Source organism: Heterocephalus glaber, unplaced genomic scaffold (genome assembly GCF_053883595.1).
Source record: "Heterocephalus glaber isolate CG9 unplaced genomic scaffold, H.glaber_assembly_v1.0 deba00001600, whole genome shotgun sequence".
Taxonomy (NCBI): domain Eukaryota; kingdom Metazoa; phylum Chordata; class Mammalia; order Rodentia; family Bathyergidae; genus Heterocephalus; species Heterocephalus glaber.
Window position 1 is genome coordinate 33,534,545 of NW_028258372.1, and position 19,158 is coordinate 33,553,702.

Below are 19,158 nucleotides of genomic sequence, written 5' to 3' on the forward strand. Positions count from 1 at the left end.
TTACAGACATATTCCCTTACTAACCCTGCACCCAAAATACAACCACGTCATCAACAACTATACAATTAAATGCTCATTGTTTTAAAGAAGCTTTGCCTCAATTAGGATAGTGGCACACACCTATAATCCCAGCTACCCAGTTACACCTGTAATCCCAGCTGCTCTGGAAACTGAGGCAGGAGGATCAAAAGCTCATGGCCAGCCTAGGCAACTTAGTGATATCCTATCTTAAAATAAAATGTTAAAAAAGGTCTGACCTGAATCATGTCACAGGGACAATGTAGAATGGGGTGACTTAGGTTTTCAAAAGGCCTTGGTACAAGTTGGCATAACACTTATTATGTTAAATTTCCACATGGGAATATGAGAACCTTCATACATTAGGCCATTCCATTTGTCAACAGTTAAGATAGCTAGTGAAATTGTAATTTTCTCTGATAACTGCCCAGCAGTGAAGGGAAACAATAAAATGATTAAAGAAGGATGCTCTCAGAAATGGGCTCCCAACCTCATGAAAGCCAGAAACCTGGCCCAACCTTCATTTTACCATCCCTGCCCACCCACTCATCAAAACACACAAACACACACACACGCACACGAGCACACACACGTGTGACTTTTTTCCACAAATCAAACTAGTTTTGCTCATACTCCTCAAAGTAGTAAAATTCTTCAGCAGAAGCTGAGTCTACCAATAGTACCAGGGGTTGAACATAAGTCTTCTAAGCCATCTGTGGTTGTCTCACTGCTTTTACAGTGGTTTAGCTTTGGTGTGGCCTAGGAATCTGACAGGATTCTAGCCCATGGAACTTCACATGGATGCCTCTGGTGAGACACTTTTCGCATTTAAGAGGGGCATAGTTTTGTCTTGCTGCCTGTGGCTTCTGTTTCCAGAACTAGAGGAGCCATTCTGGGAGTGAGGTGAACAGAAGCAGGAAAAATAGGTCGCCATGTGAAGGCCTGATGAGAAGAAAATAAAAGTTTCCTGGACTGCAAGTCAACCCGGAAACAACTCTACTTCTAGACTCCTTGCTTTGTTGAATGCATTAATTATTAAGAATATCTTAGTAGTTCTTTCTATGATTTTCAAATGAAAGAATCAGTGGAGAATTTCTGCTATTTGAATGAAGCATTTAAATTCACCGTAGATAACCCTAACCCCAACCCTAACCTAACCGTAGCTCAGTTTTCTATGTACAACATGCCTGGGATTGCCTAACTTTCCCATTCCTGCTGTGAAGAATGCAAAAACAGTAGGTTTAAACCCAGTATTTAGCTTGTATGTATTGCATATATCTTACAATTGTATATATCATGTACACATAATATCACATAATCATGTTTCTTTTGTTTTAGCTCAATTATTTGTCCATTTTTATTTTAATATCATGTACTGTGTGATAATTACTTATTTGTGTAAGTAAGACAGACTGCATAACTCCTGGACCTGCCTTAACTAATGTTTATTCAGTTGAATTAAATTTCTTCAATAATGAAAATGAATGTACAAAAGAGAACCCTTCTTGGGTGCTCAGGGAGGTAACTCAGTTAGATACTAGAAATTTTATCCTCAAGAATTTATACTCTAGGGCCGGGGACTTAGCTCAGTGGTACCGCGCCTGCCTCACAAGCACAAGGTCCTGAGTTTGATTCCCGGTACCAAAAGTAAAAAAATAAAAATTTATACTCTTAATGAATAATTCACAGCATTAAATGAGTATAACGAACACTATTACAGTATGTTCCCTTAGCTTACATTATTAATCTTCTCTCTAATCCTTTTTCATCTTAAAAACATTCCTAAAGTTTCTAATTGGATTTTTTTTCCTTTTGCCATTTTTATTGTCAATGCCCAACCTCTTTTAGCTCATTGAAGTAGTTCAATGAATCTCCCCACTCTTTCTCTTCCAAAGAGAAATATTCCATATACTTCTGAAATAATAATTCCATTAAAGCTGTAACTTTGATCATGCCATTTCCTTATTCAAAACCTTCTAACAATTCCTATACAAAAGAGAAAATCAAAATCTTTTCACTTGGCAGTTTAAGTTGTCCTACGTTCTTCACCCAATCTGCCAATAAGATGTAGTCTTCATCTTTACTTCAGTTACTCTTTCCCATTTACTCTACCTACTGGATTTCTAGAACATGCCCTGTCGAATATCCACCCTTGTGGCTCTGGGCTGAACTTTAGCATTATTTCTAACAATATTAATTATAATAAATAAAATTTTCTTTCTTTCTAGAACTCTTCTTGTCAAGAAGCTTTTCCCATTACTCTCATAGAACTGTTCTTTTTCACATTCCAGTTTACATAAGTGTTATTTTATATATCTTATCTATGCCACACAATATAAGTTCAAGAATGCTGTAAGCACAAAATCCTGTCCTTCAAGTACCTCTCATATATTTTTTCACCTCATAAAATAGCAGAATTGCATTCATTTTGAACACAATTTGGAACTGTCCCTTTGCTGCATTAAAACAGGTATTTAAAAGGAGTTATTACTTGGCATATACCTAAGAAGAATAGAATTAGCACCTCGCATCAATACTTTAATACACATTTTAATATTTGTGTTTTAGGCAAACATTCAATTAGATATTTTTGCAAGTGACCAAAGTGGGCTTTTTTCTCCTGCTTTCCATATCTAGTAGTTTCAAGTGTAAAGATATGTGTTACAAGTTTTCTTCCGGTACTGAAAAGAAAAGTGAAGTTAAATCAAAAGTGGCCACTCCAAGGGACAAAAACAAACACGGCAAGATGTAACTTGATATTTCGAATGATAATAGAAATATATGTTTGAAAATAATGCCTCTTCTATTCAAAGATTTGGGGGCATGCTTAGATAACTGCCACAGGTGCACTCACATTGTTGTTTTATTCTCAAATAAAATGACTCTTTTTTCATGCTAACACTGCAAAGCAAAACAGATCCTAATAGACTATTAGAAGCAGTGTTTCTCGGTAAGAAAATAAAAAAGATTTTTACAGCATTTAAGACAAAGGAGAAAAAGAATATCATTCTGTTCATCCAAGTAAGTATTTCTCCACTCAGTATCTTCACATGAGATGGAGTCGCTCATTTACAACACCTCCACAAATCCCTTGGACAATGGCGCTGCTGGCTGTCAGACAGATTGATGGTTTTCACTGAGCAGCTCCCCATATAAATTTCTGAATTCACTTTAACAGTCATTTGAACGGTCACAGTATGAATTATGGACTGAAGCACATTCTGCTTTGCTATTTCCAAAGGAAAGCTCCTTGTGAATATTAAACTAGGTGTGGGAAAGACATTTGCAAGTCAAATGACTTAAACTACAATAGTTGGGTTTAGAATGAGCATTAAAAAACTATTTGTTTCCACAGGTGGAAAAAAATCTAGAATTCAAATGACCTCTTGCTATTATTGTAAGAATGTATGTGGTACCTGTATACATTCAGACCTGTGACTTATTATTTTCTTTTGGCAATATCTTGCTTATAGAATTAAACTTATTGAACTTTTTGTATAAATCACAGATATTAAATAATGTAAGAGGATTCAAAATGAATTGAAGACATGGCCTTTTTCCCTAGAAAGTAATGTTATACCTGCAAAAACATGAGCATAACTAAAAGCAATGTAACGACATGTAGAATGTACTATCAATATATTGCATTTTTATTTCAAATGTTTCATTAATAACTCTAGTTTTTCAATGAGCTGAATCTAGTCATGAAGAAAGGGCTGATGTGGACAGGAAGAGAGACAAGACAGCCAAAAGATAATGGATGAGTTCTATAACTACAGTCATTGTATTTCAACAAGGATTTTAGGGGAAAAAGTCCATTAATGAGAGAGCAACGAATACTGAGTTGAACAGTGTAAATACCACATAAGTGTTAACTATTGAGCTGAACAGTTAAATTTCACATCACAATCATTAGTGTCATAGCAGATTTTTTTTTATTTTACAAAAACAAAATTTCATAACAAAACAATAGAATAACAATTGTTAATATACTGTGTATCATAACCTTAAAAGTGTTTACTCAGAAGATAAAGCATAGACAAAAAAGACTCTTACAAAAAAGAAAGAGATAATACCACAAAACTTTCTTTTCAATAAACTAGGAGAAACTAGAAGTATAAATGAAACAAATTAGCATATATATTACAATATTTTTGAAACAACAGAACAGGTAATATGGGGAACTATTTGAACTTCTCCCTACTTCTTATTTATCTATCTTCTATTTTGCTCTTTATTTGTGTGTATGTGTGTGTGTGTATATATTATAAAACATGAATATTTTATGAAAAATCATGTTTAAGAAGATTATAATAAAAACACATAGGTTAAATGAGACCTGAGATGTGCATTAAGGACTACTTGAGGTGCATAAAACTGAGTAGGAATAATATAGTTAGTATATCGGCAAGGGCTAGAATAATTTAAATAAGAGGGCATGAAATACTACCAGGAAGGGTGAAGCTCAAGAGCTAAAGTAAACTGAGTAAGTAATACAAAACTACTGCACAGTTTTGAAATGGGAAATTAGGGATAATTATAGAGAAATTGAGTGGTGATAGATAAATCATAATGGCATTCTAGGTTGAGGTTATTTGTGTGATAAATGAACAACCCAACGTTAGCTACAACAATGTGATTAATATGCACTGTATCTGTATATAGAGCGATGGATGCCTATGTATCTATGTACATCTAGATACATGAGACTATAAAAATAGAAAGTGAAAGATATTCAGCAAGTCTTAAGACACCATTAAATTGCGTGGCATTTACCCCTACAGTGTGAATGCAAACTGTTTCCTCCAAATTCATGTGTTGAAAGCTTGATCACCAATGTAGCAGTGTTCAAGGTGAATCCTGGAGAAGTGATTGGATCGTGAGGTTGCCAACTTCAAAAAGATGCATTCATTGAGTTCATCAATTGAGTGGAGTTAATCCACAAGTTCATAACTGACGGGTCATTAGGAGGTGGGCCTTACCTGGCCATATGGATCATGAGGTATGCACTTGGGGAGTATCTCATTCCTGGCTTCTTCGTCTTTGCTTCCCAGATGCCATGAGGTGAACAGCTTTCCTCTGCCAGGCCCTTTTGTCATGGTCTACCACCTCACTACAGACTCAGAAACAATGGAGCCAGCCAAGCGTGGACTGAAATCTCTGAATTCATGAGCCAACATAAATTGATTTTCAAAGTTATTGTGTAAGAGCAACAGAAAGCTAATGCATTTATTCTGGACAGCTTGGGGGGGTATAAATTAATTAATCCAAAGTATTTAAGGATGTGATAAGGATCACCATTCATGCTAGTGTTTTGGTTAGAATTCTAGTAGATTCTCCATAAAAGGACAACCACTCCTCTATCCTCTATTGACTACATGTCTGCTTCAGGTTCCCAACAAAGAAAGTAACTCCAATCTCTTTATATTCTTAATTGTTAATCAAAACTATGTGTATTTTAAAATGTTTAAGGATTACATGAAAGACATGCAATCCATCAGTAATCAGTTAGTAACCAGTGTTACTGTTTCTTATTATTGTATCGCTGTTGCTTTCCTTTTAGTGCATGTTTGTAATGTGGACTAGTGATGCTCCTTTTGAGGAATGGGTTCATGAATATATCTTGGTCATTTTCAATCCTTTAGCCACCACCCTCTACTTTTCTTCTCTCTTCCCTGACCTCCTTCCCATCTCCAAGAGTCTACTTTCCAGTTTTCGATGATCTCTCCTTTGTTTTCTTTACTTATTTACTTATTTATATTTTAGGGTTTTTCATATAAGAAAAAACATGTGATATTCAAGTTGCTGAGTCTGGCTTGTTTCACTTAGCATGACAGCCTCAAGTTCTATCCATTTTTCTGCAAATGACATGACATATTCTTTATGGATGAATAATATTTCATTATGTATGTAAACTACATTTTCTTCATCTCTTCATCTGTTGATGAATATCTAGGATGACTCCTCAAAAAACTAAAAATAGAAATACTATTTGACCCAGCTGTACATCTTTGGGTATATTCCAGAAAAAATTAAAGACATGACATAGTGATACATGCATATCCATGTTCATAGTAGCACAATTTATAATAACCAAGCTCTGGAAACAACCCAGATGTATTCTTTTATTTTCATTCTAGAAGATATAACTGAAATATATTTATGTATGTGCCCTGTAGACCTAAGTGGATAATTCTTTCTAGTTATACCAATACCTGGCAGTAAGAATGTAGTAAGATTCTTAGGAAATCTTAGGAAATGAGTTATTCTTCTTTTTTTTTTTTGGTACTGGGGATCAAACTCGGGACCTTGCACTTGCAAGGCAGGTGGCGGAACCACTGAGCTAAATCCCCGGCTCTGGTATTCTTTTAAGATAGGAGAGTAGGTAAGGACTTAGTACACTATCCAAAGATCCACAGGAGCAATTTCTTTTAAATATGAACTCCAAGGAAAGCTGTTTCTCCTGAATTACTAGTTTCTCATCCTGAAGGAGACTGAGCAAGTCTTCCTCTTCACTTTAACTCTGCAACTCATCTCCAGTAACTATATAGGAAATCAAGGAATTCATCTCATGCACAACCTCCACACCTATTTCTCCCTATATTATCTTTTTGTGCTGTTGTACTTTCTATTTATGTTGTGCTACTGTGTGTATTTCTGGGAAGCACTGAAAATCTTTGGAATGGGTGAAGCATGTTAATAGATTGGCTTAAATATTAAGCCCTAATCACATAATTTCATATTACCACAATTAAATCGCATAACATCTCCACAAGAGAATTTTTATTATCATCAACATATTGATTGAGAAAAACACATTTAACCACAGTACAAATATCTTAGGAATTGGAGTATACACAGGGAACCCCAAATTCCTACTGAGAAACCAACTGCATGAAACACCCAGGTAATCAAAAGAAAGCTAATTATTCTGGATTAACCAAAGTATGAAAAAGATGACTCTGGCTAACATTTATAAAACAACTATTTTAAGAGTCTTAGTAGGTTAATTATATGATCTTACATGATGCTTTTTTAATTCATATATGCTCAGATTCATTTTTCATCTTTTTTTTACATTAACTATTCTGCTAACCTATTATCTCTGTTTTGTTCCACAAATACTAACTACCTTAAGCCTATTGCAAATAAATAAACATATACAATAAATCTCTGCCTTAGTTGGTTTGCTAACTTCTAAGTTCAATTTACTTTCTTCAGATAGTCAAATGAACAATGCTTTATATTGTTTATGTTTTTCTCCTAAAAAATATTACCAACTTCAATAATTCCATAACCCATTTTGAGCTAGTCATCACCTATAAGAGTACAAAAATAATGTGATTTTAGGCCAGATGTGGTGGTGCACACTTGTAATCCCAGCACTGGAGAGGCTGAGACAGGAGGATTACCGTGAGTTTGAGGTCATACGGGGCCACATAGTGAGTTCAAAGCCATAATGTGCTACATAGTGAGTTCAAGACCAGCCTAAACTGCATAGCAAGACCCTTAATTAATAAAAATTATAATTAAATTATGTGATATATTTAGTCTTGAAAAACCTTTACTTTTTTGCATTTTCTTCATTCTGTAACTTAAATAACATTAAATCATATTTGTATGTTTTAAAAATTATTAGTAATCCTTACCATTACATTCTGATTCTGCCTTTCATGGGCTACGTGTTTTAAAAATTATGTATTTCAGTACCTTGGGTGATTCATATACAAATGGAAAAAATAAAAGAATTCCTCTGAGCTGATATAAATATTAATAAAACACTAAAACACTTAGAACAGTATTTGACCTATACTAAGCCTTTAGTAAGCATCCACTGTCTTACGATAAATATTAAATTCAATATTACCATGTATTTTCATAGTATTCTCCACATTTTCAGTTTCAACCAGTGAACTAGCATGTGAACTCACTTGTGGGCTACAGGCAAGATATAGGAACAACATATTGAAAGCCCCCATCTATACTTTGCAGTATAGTCACCACACAGCATGGCACTGACTGGAGTCATTACCGTCATCTTTAATGGTACCTGTGCAGCTTGCTGACCACCTAGCTGATTCCCGGGGGACTCAGTGGTATTTCAGTTCTTGACGGACTGGAGACAGCAGGCTGTCCGTTATTAAACCACACATCTGGCCCCTGTTGTTAGTAACTGGTTGTTTGCAATGTGGACAATCTGTGAGTTTTCCCACAGGAAGTTAAATGAGGTTGAAATGTGTTAATCCACTTTTATCCCTGTTCCAACAGTGATTTACAAGATGGGTTAAGTGTGCCCTTGTAATAGCGATTCATCATTATGATTCTGTGTGAGTCCAGTGCCAAGAAAACCAAGAACAACCAGTCCTTTATTTCTTAGATTCACTGTGTATTTTTGGCTTAGCATTGCAAAGTCCATTTCTCACGCATATTTACATATTGCGAAAATTGGAAGTAATACAACTCTGAGTTCAAGGAATGAATACACAGAAGGAAATGATTTGCTGTCTTTCAAGAGATGGCATAATTACAATAGTGCTGAAACCACGGAAGTAGAGTGTGGAAGAGAGATCAAGCTAAGACTCTGAAGAGGCAAAGGGTCAAGAGTCGGAGGTCGGCTGTCAGCCACTGTCTCCTTTAGATCAGCCAAGTTGGACAGTTCCGTTGCTCTTTCTACTGTCTTCACTGTTTCCATTTCTCAAAACAGATGAAGATAGATATGATCAATTCAAAATTCAGTTGAAAACTATATAGAGAAATCTCATTGTCCTTGGTCTCCCTTTCATGCTAATGATCCTCTTCAGCCTGGATTTTTCCTCTATTTGTTTCAAGCAAGTAGGTTTTACCAGGTTCTAACTTCTCCACTGCTGACTCTAAAGTCAAGTCCTCCTCCCAATCAAAAGACACAAATAAATCTAATGCCACTTGGTGCACTCTCCGATTTAGTTTATGTGAAAGATTTATCTTTCCGAGTATGTACAGTGGTTCTCCCTTGAAATCAAACTCCGTCTGTGAGTCAGTTGTTCTAGTTGTACCTGGATATTGAGGACTCAAGGTCAGAAATTTCTAATCTGTCCACAGCCTGCCTCACAAGCGCAAGGTCCCAAGTTCAATCCCCGGTAACAAAAAAAACAACAAAAAAAGAAATTTTTAATCTGTACACCTGCTTCTTTCTTTCTGCATCTGGAGCCAAAGGATGCAGTGCTATTTTCTGTGGTTTGTTCTTTCATGAAGTCTAGGTTTCTATTCATCTGCTTCAAGCATGTACATGATCTCTCTTCTACATGAGAGGTGTGCAATCAAATATCCAATGACCTGCAGGCTTCCAATATCCAGACACTGGGACCAATCATAAAGCTCAATATACACTGAAGATGGGAGCGGGTTGGACACAGGGCATGTGAGGGAACATCAGCTCCCGAGCAACCAGTTTTTGTTTATGAACACGAAGATGCTTAATTAAGAAAACTACAGTAACACAATACATGATATTAGAAAAGTCAGTATAGTGGTTACTTTATCAGCCAAAAAACTAATGCAATTTGGCTAGCAAAGCAAAGCTCGCAAGTTTGATGTAGTGAATTTCTTGTTTTCTATGAAAATTGAAATGAAGTATGATGATTATATGTTAATGTATATTTAAATATTTAACGTGAATTATATTAAATAGTGAAAAATTAATTATGCTTTATATTTTATTTAATTGCAAGAAGAAAGCACCCATCTATGTGTAATTTGTTTGTTGCAAAGTTTGGTCATTTGCTTAAAATTTTTAAAACTTTAAAAACTTCACACACTATTCACATTTCTATACAGAGAAGTTTCTGGGCCTACTTGTACATCTCTACTTTATCAATATAAGACAGTCTGCAAATCCCCTAACTTCCCTTGTTATCCACCTACAACTCCATGCTACCAACTGTGACTGTGTACTGAAGATGAAATTTTGTCAGTGCCCTTGGCCCACCTTTGCCTTCTCTGCTCTCTCTATAGCTATGGAACACTGCAGCAAAGCTACTGTAAGCCCTAGTTTATGTTCTGCTGCTCAGGATAGGATCCTGAACTCCAGGCCCATATCTCCAAATGTCCGACCTTCCTAAGATCCCTAAAAAGACCTTGTTCTCATTTTCTGCTGGCCATTTATACAGCATGGTCCTTAGAATAAAAGAGTCTTCTCCCATTTCATCTACTAACATCTTAGCCTTCAACATCTTAGCCTTCAACTGTAATTTCAACATGAATTTCTTTAAAAATTCCCCAAACCACAACTCTCATCTGCCAGACTGCCCAAGGCCCTCCCATCTTGCTTTCCCAGTGCATCTAACAATGTTCTCCAGAGCCTACCACAATCATTTGCAAAGTCTGTTCCTGGGATTTAAAAAGAAGAATGAATGTCTGTTTCTACTACTGTAAATTTTACAGTGGTCAGAACTAGGACAAATTTGTTCATGATTTTATTGTAGTGATTAGTGTACTTCTTGACATTTGGTAGTTGTTTACTATTATGGATTTCTACAGGATATTTTAAAATGGGATGGGATAATTTTTAAAAGAGAAAGACTCAGGTCTCTACAACTCTGCCAGAATTTTATTCATGGAGACGCTAATTAGCAAAAATAGAATTGGGTTTACTAATATAGTGATTATGTTAACCATTTATTATGATGGTATGACAGCAATTTTCTATCAATCAGTTTTCTGATTGGCCTACTCCAACAGACTTTAATGTTTATCACACAGGATGATAAATAATTATAATAATAGAGGATGAATTAATCTATATTGCATTTTTATTTGTAGACATTATATCTAAAAATCCATTCTTAAATGGCTGATATTTATATCTATCCAACCTTCAAAAAGAAGTTGAGCAATACCTATAATATATTGTTATCTACGAACACAATTTGTACTATTCATTAGTTCATAATTTTTGCATAGATATCGGCCATAAATTGCAAGTTGAATGCTGTCTGATGATTAAGATTCTTAAGGAAAGAACTGATTTTTCATAACCCATAAACATATCCCATAGGCAAACAAGAATGTCAAAAAGTGAAAATAACTGTCTTTTGAAGTCATTATCTTTGGTTTTGATTACTTTTGAAAAGAAAATTTTAATTACTAATCTAATACTGAGGTTTTAAATGTATTAATTTAAATGGAGATCTACATGGAGGAAGTAAGTGGTGTTTAGAAAAGGTCAGACTAACTTAATTTCAAACTGTAAGTAGATAAAGCAACTGGTTAAATGTCACTGTAAAAAATATTTTTTACTTCATTTTCTAAGGATAATTTAGACAAGCCTGGCACATAAATAAGATGACACTAGCAATTCTTAAATACACTAATAAAAACCAGAAGAACCATCAAAGACAAAGTGATTTATGAGTTTCTAAAAACATTTTAATAAACAAGAATATGAATTATAATGGCCAATAGAAATACTAAATTTACTACTAACATTATCAAAATGATAAAACCATGATACAGCTGCTGCTACATGTTATAACACAAATTATTTAATTTTAATTTTATTTCAAATTGAAGATGGGAGTTACAAGTATTTAGTTCTCATTTTTATTCACTATTTTTCATACTTTTTAAAATCGTCTTTGTTGTTGGTGCAGAAATTTTGTTACATTGGTAATAGAGGAGGAAAATATTTTAATAATTTTGTTACAACACTCATGCTAATTTAAATGATTTTCTTTGTCACTCATCTGGAGTTGAAGTTGCAAGTGACTGTTCAGTGCAAAGTATAATCTCTTTAAAATATTACATATTTTATATGAGAAATGAGATTACTACATTCTACCCAGTGGAAGAACATTTAAAAACTAAAAGTGCAAGACTTTTAAGGTATTACTAAAACTAACTAAATACAGAAAGTATTTTGTATGATAGGGGTTGAAAGTATTCAGTATGATAGAGGTTAAGTGGACTCAAATATTTAAAGTAAATTTTACATAAGTTAAAAAATCAAATTTCAATTTTATTGATAAGAGAATGTCAAAGGGAAAGAACTCTATGTGACTTTATATAAAACACTAATGTCTCAGTTCTTGTTTAACTACTCAGACAATAAAAAGGCATTTTCTCTGCGTCTTATTCAGTATATATATTTAAAGTCATTTTTTGCACCAATACTTTAGTTTCTAAACTTGTATTGCCTCATTTGTGGAGATTTTGCATAATTAATAGTGCTAAGCATTACAGGATTGTCTAGATTCTCTTTCTATCAAAAATGTTAAATCAATTTTATAGAGATTACATGTATATGCTTGATTTTACTATATCACCAAACAGCAAAAACACAGTATTTCATGCATTTTAATAACACTCAAGATATATTTAAAGTATTCTTATTTAATCTGAACTTAAAAACTTATAATAAATACTTTTAAATGAATGACTACTGTTCAAAATAATATACAATTTATTGTGGGAGTTAAAATTGGTGTCATAAAAAAATTCCATATGCCAATGCAAAAACCCTTCCCAAAATTTAATTGTTTTATACATAGTAATATATTTTGTCATATATAATACCAAAAATTGTACATATTTCAAAAGCTATTATAATATTTCCCTATTTTATAAACTCGTAAACTGTTAATTGACTGACTTGTACTTTTTGTTCAAATCTTCTTATGGTTTTAATCAGACAGGATCTGTATGCATTACTTTTAAATGCTACTCAAAAAACATTAAAAATACACTTTAAATTATCAGAGTTGAATCAACTGACTTGACTTTCAAAAACAAGAATGGTCTTAATTAAATAAATGGCTTAATCTTCTATGACTACAACTGAGAATTGTCCATTAACAGTAATTGGAATTGTGACAATTTATTCACATCAAATGTATTGTGTTCTAAATTCGGAAATTACTAATTCATGATGAAAGAAGAGAAAGGCTTGTACTGGCATCTGTAGGTGTCTAAAACCTAAAACTTACCAGTCTCTAAATTCAGAATATTCTAAGTAGTTATTGTTTTATAAATCATAGAAATATGTAAACAGAATAATGGCTTTTAGCACTATAATGAGTCTACATATACAGAACAGCTTCCAGGTGAAACCACTGAGATTCACTCTTTAGTCACAATAATATCAATCATCAAATAACAAAGCTGCTCATTATTCCACATATTATATTCAAAATACATAGAATATCTAATATGGTGACTTCAGTTACTTTATTTTCAATAAAATGCTAAATATACTATCTACAAATGATGCAAGTCTTAAAAGATTTAAAAGACTTCTTGATAGTCTTAAAAGAAATTCTACAAGGAGATCATATCATATGCAACATTGTCAATATTCTAGGGGAAATTCACTTCTAATTATATCAGTGAGGACCTTCATACCAAGAAGCACTGTTTCATACTTCTCTTTATATTTTTCCAAACCTTAGTTAATGAGATGTAGCAAGCATTCAAATATTAGCTGAATGGATAAATGGTCATTAAAGACATTTACACAAACAATTTGAAATAGATTTTTTAACTCAGGATGCCAAATAAATAAATGTGTATTATATATACAGCAGACATCCCCAAGGCATAAGGAATGTTCTTCTCAAACTTACTTTGTGGCATCACAGAACTAATTCTATCAACATGCTAAATTCTCTGCACTGCTATGTCTAACTCTATTCCCTTATGTTCTACCAGAAAAGAAGTCAGAGTGCAAATGAGGGAGAGGTAATTACATAAAGATGGCATTGAGATAATGCATACATATATATATAAAACATATACAATACAAATCATTATATTCATGCTATATACATTCCATGCCCACTACATGTGTCTATTGAGCAGAGAGGTACCTACTAAAAGGTAGCATCATATAAATTTAGGTGGCCTGTCTATCCAATGTTATTTCACAGGAAATATATGGTATAGAATACCTACTTTCTATGTCTGAATAGGGTTATCACCATATCTTCTTTAGTAATACTCCTTATGTTCCTTCCTGCATCTAATATATACCTCATTTATTTTCACATGTCAGGCAACTATGTCCTAAGGTTTAGCTTAAAATGTATACAGAGGAGCAAGGCAGAAAGTGCCTTCTTCTCACAGTTAGAACACAATAACTCCATCTTTTCTAAAATGGGACTCCAGATCCAGAAGACAGCCATCACGGTTTGGATTCCCCCAGAAACCAACCTTGAGAAAAATAAACATAGTTTATTAAAGAATTGATTTCAAAAAATAGCTATCAAGCAGAGGGGTGTTGGGAGCCAGTAAAGCTTGCAGTATTAAGCCATATGCCACTGTGGACCACTGGAACTTGGTCCCCTTGTACTCAATGTAGAAGGTGTTTCAGAATGATTCTGACAAAGGATCAAGGCAACTAAAGCACTGACTAAACAACTCCCTCACTGGCACTCTGGCTTGTTCCTGGCCTCGTAAGCCTAGATACTCAGTGACGACGAACCTTTTAGAGACTGAGTGCCCTAACTGCAACCCAAAACCCACTTATGTATCACAAAGTGCCAGCACTGCAACTAAACCTGAATGATCAGCTGCTGCGGCAATGCTGGGGCAATGTTGGAGCGGGCTGGCTCTCGTGCCAATAGAGAGGTCTCTGCGTGCCCGCTGCAGCACACACGCATAGGTTCACCACCACTGGAGTGTGTTCCTGGGTTAGTCGGCGGGGAGGGATACTCAGGCAGAAGATGTTCATAGGGAGAAGTCCACAGATCGTGAGCTGAGCACTTCAAAGTGTTTGCTGATGGAAATAATCTATCCTTTCCTATATGAAAGAGTGTTCTCAACTCTGTGGGAATTCAATCTAGAAGATAAGTCACTAGCTTAGGATTGTTACTCAGACGTAATTTCAGAGAGAAATTTGTGACCTTGCTTATGACAAAAGAAATAATTTTACTATGTATTAGTTCAGGATCTCAAAAACAGAACAAACAAAAAATAAGGAAAAGAACTGCAAATTACAAATCAAAAGTGAAAAAGGGGGGGGATCAATGTTTGATGAGTATGTGAACTATGCCAGGTGCTACAAAATTTATTCTTATAAATTCAGATAAATTAAGTGGAAAAAAAGTTTCTCTCTTTTTTGTTCCTTAAGACTTTCTCAAGAAATGTGAGTCACAAAGAATTGAGCTGGAGTCATATTTACCTTAAGGTGCAGTACCCAGGACAAATACAGTGGTGCCTCAGTTCATGAACTTAATTTGTTCCAGGATTCTGGGCAAGATGGCCATGTTCATGTTCACCACTGGACATGCAGTTTTCAAATGAAAGCAAAATTTTGCACACCTCTATTTCCAAACTGAGTTTTCAAATGGAAGCAAAATTTTGCACACCTCTGTTTCCAAACCAAATTGGTGAGTCAAAGCATTTGTGAATGCTCGTATTTAATTTCCTAGGACCTGGGTTTCCCTGTGCCTAAAATAATGATCTAATATTAAGGGATTATATGAGGACTGACTGAAATAACACATGGCATAGGTAAAGCACATGGCAGTCTTAGTGCCAACCAACCATTAGTCTTTCCTTCTTGTCACCATTTTATGAGGTAAAGTTATTTATGAGGTAAATATTCCAACTATACAAATAAAATCATCAAATCTCATAATGGCTGAAAGACTTGTCCAAAACCACTTGGTTCCTGAGGGAATAAGGAAAACACTGAAACAGGTCTCTTTGATTCTGAGTATCTGGCTTTTAATGATTAACAACAAATGGAACTGAAATTAAACATTAATTCTCAGTGAAGCCACACAATCAGCTAATTTTTTAAATGGTAGAATATTTTTAAATATTTAACATTTTATTTTAATGGTAAATTGGGCTTGATTTTTAAGTTAAAACTGAGCTAGCCTAAACTTTATTATAAAAGAAATTTTAAATGACTGCAAAACTTTTTAATATAGCAGTGACTAAGTATTCAATTAACCCAAATTCTTAATTACTAAAATATTTCTGCAACATTCTTAGAAAGATGAGGAATACCACATGAGCAATAAGCATTTTGGATAGATATGATATTTAAATACAAACAACACTACCACCACTTTGACCAAAAATGTCCTCTAATGTATTCAGTCCATCTCAAACTTTCTACAATGCAGATATCTATTCTATGTTATAATTCTAAGGGCCTGAAATAAATATAAATTCAATCAATGAATCAGCCATTTATGTTAGCTAATAAAGTTTACCTAAATGTCAATTACCATTGCAAATCTATTTAAATAGTCTTTAGATTTCTCCAGTTAATCAGAGCATCATAGGTTGCAATCATACTGGCTAATGCCTCAGGTATTTGTTCTTTAAATTTTTGGCTAATATATATGTTTTCGTCTAAAAAGAAGCAATTTAATTGAATTATTATCCCCTACAAAACACCCATATCCCTTTAAATCATTAATATGAGACCAATAAAGATGAATGATGCCCAAGATAAAGTCCCTAGAGCAGTGGACAGGAGTTAGGAGTGGGAGCTGAGAACTGAGGAAAGGAGGGTTTATTGCCCAATGGTAAACACAGAGATTTCAGACTAGCCAATGATGGACCTTTTATTTAACTCAAATAGAACATTAATGCCAAACTGAACTTCAAGGAAACATTTTAATTGAGATAAAGGCTCAGTTATTATACATACACCATTTAAAAACAAGACAATGTGGCATGTGATACATGAAACGATTATTCTAGAAAACATGGAATTCAATGAAAACACAAAACGTGCTTTTTATAATCTGGTAGCGATAGCTTAGAAGAATTTTGCAACTTTACATAAAGCATAGATGCTACTGATAAAAACACACGAGCAATATGCTTGCTAGAAATATATATTCTACTTTGGAAACTTAGTTTTAATTTTGAGACATATATACTGTTCAGGTTAAAAATACACTTCGTGGAAAGGCTGCATCATGCTATACAAACACCATTATTCATAATATTCAGTTCCCCTTTCAAAATAAGCATTTTCTATGCAGCGGTGATCAATTTCACTAACTACCTGTTACATATCTAAACCAACTGTCTATCTGAAACTCCCAATGTCTAAACAGCATCAAAATTCCTAGTGGCAAGTAGTCAAGACAACACTGGCAAGGTGTAAGGAAATAGGTGTAGGAGATTTTTAAGTTTCTAATGTGCTTTTCCCATCAACTTGCATGGAACCACACCTAAGGAAAATCCTGAACATCATTTGGCAGCAGTACTGCGTGGCATTTGGATGCACTGTACCTCTGACACACCAGCATCATCACGGCCAAGGAAAGCAACGACTGACCAAAGAATAAGCCCCGGAGAAAGGTAATAAACACCTGGCCAGAGTTACGAAGTGAAAAGGAAGAGTTCCTGTCCATAGCAAGTGCTGTGCGGATCAAAATGGAGAGAGGCGTCAGGTTCCTTCACTCCCTCGCCCGGGGTGGCGGTCTCCCTTTGGCCTCTCTCCTTCCTCTCCTCTTCCCCTTCAGCCTCCCACCTCTGTCACTTTTTCCCAGCTGTGTGAAGGGAACCACGCTGCACCACTCTGCTCACCTGTCGTCGTTTTGCCATCCTTGGTCCCCTAGCAGCAGATCTCGAAACCTGTACCTGGGAGGCAGAGGGGGCACTTCGCTCTCCAAATCAACCATCCTTCCTCAGAAGAGTGGGAAACATCAAACAACGGATGGAGGGCGGGAGGCAGCAGGCAGGGACCCGCCGCGGAGCCCGGGGGCCGGGGAGGGGCCGACAGGGCGGGGGTCGCTGAGGCCGGAAGCCGAGCTGGGAGCAGGGCGGGCGCCGCTCTCCCTAGGGTGTGATGGGGATGATGCAAACCCAGCCCAGGACCCAAAGTCTGGCTCAGACTCCAATCAGCGCTGCCAAGGAACCGCCCCCAGGCTCGGCGCCGCCTCTCGTGCCCAGGACGGGGGAGGCGGGAAGGCAAAAGTTACTTCGCCCCGGAGGGGAACCAAATGCGCGGGGCCCAGGAAGAGGGGCGAGGGGCAGCGGCGCACGACGTGAGGCGCCGTCCTAACCGCCCGCGGAAAGACGCCCCCTCCAGGACGTCCTCGGCGCGCAGGGACGCAGCCCAGGCCGGCGGAGGCGCTCCGGGGGCTCCGGCCCCGGCTCGCCCAAGCCGGCTCCCCGCACACAGGCCCTCCCGAGCTGTTGCCCGAGGCCCAGCCAATGAGCCTCGCCTTCATTAGCATACGAGTGACGGCATGGGGGTGCCTTGGGGACAGCCAATGGGGGCGAGCTCATTAGCGGATTCAGGGGTTCCAGACCCTTCTCTGGAAAAGTGGGTGCGGGGCGCGGGGAGTGTTGTGAGGTGCCCGGAGCTCCTGTGCTTTGGTTGCCTTCAGCTCGGGTGGGCGGGAGGAAAACGTGCACCTTCCAGGAAAGGGAATCCCCGCTCCCAGCCCCAGGAAAGTCCCTCCCCCCACCACATTCTGAAAGAGGAGAGGTGTTTCCCTGATCTCCAGGCGCGAATGCAGGGCCACCTTAAGCCTCCACTGAAGACAAGCATTCAGATGCCTAGGAAAGCCCGCTGCAACCCAGGTAGGTCACTGTTACTGCCGGCGGCGCTCCTCCGGGCAACATGTGAATCCCAGGGTGCAAACCTTACCTTCAAGAGTGCTCCTGGTAGTGGCTCACACAGTCAGACTGCAAAGGAGACCAAGAGCCTAGAGCGAGCTCTTCAGTATCCGCTGCTGCTCACAGGATGGCTGCTGTACTACCTGTAGTTCTGTCTGCCCCTAGGGCCCTTTCCTTCAGGAACTGATTTCTGCGGGGTGCATTCAGACCCAGAAATACTAACTACCTGGCAGCCTAGGCAGAGGGAACAAAAAGACTGTTTCACTCTGCCCCTGCCTATAGTTAGGAACCTCATAATGTCCTTGGGGAAATAAGTTCATAATGAAAGTTGCACAATATGAGAATCAATAATCAAAGAGCATAAAAGAGATTAGACATACATACCTGTGTGATAACACACTAATGCATAGTGGGGCCGAGGAACACACTGAAAATTCACTAAACCTTCTAGACTCATTTACAACCTGCTTAAGGTAAGGGATGAAATGAGAAACAACCAAACGAAATAGTATGAATAGAGCCAGTGAGTTTTAAAAAAAAGTTTGGCTTATGAAAGAAATGGTGATTCATTTA

General features: G+C 36.6%; 1 protein-coding gene across 8 annotated transcripts in view; it reads right to left on the minus strand.

Moving 5' to 3' along the window:
* Nucleotides 1-18,765, minus strand: part of Kcnt2 (potassium sodium-activated channel subfamily T member 2) — a 394,041-nt gene extending 375,276 nt beyond the window's left edge. For 3 of the 8 annotated variants that reach the window (XM_087193839.1, XM_087193838.1, XM_087193832.1), the window contains exon 1: nt 17,548-18,024. In XM_087193839.1, coding sequence (XP_087049965.1) covers nt 17,548-17,642 — 95 coding nt within the window. In that variant the 5' untranslated portion in view covers nt 17,643-18,024. Of the gene's footprint in view, nt 1-17,547; nt 18,031-18,616 lie in introns of those variants that run through there. The other 5 variants (XM_087193836.1, XM_087193837.1, XM_087193834.1 and 2 more) reach the window with 5 other exon arrangements.
* Nucleotides 18,766-19,158: the final 393 nt, after the last annotated feature.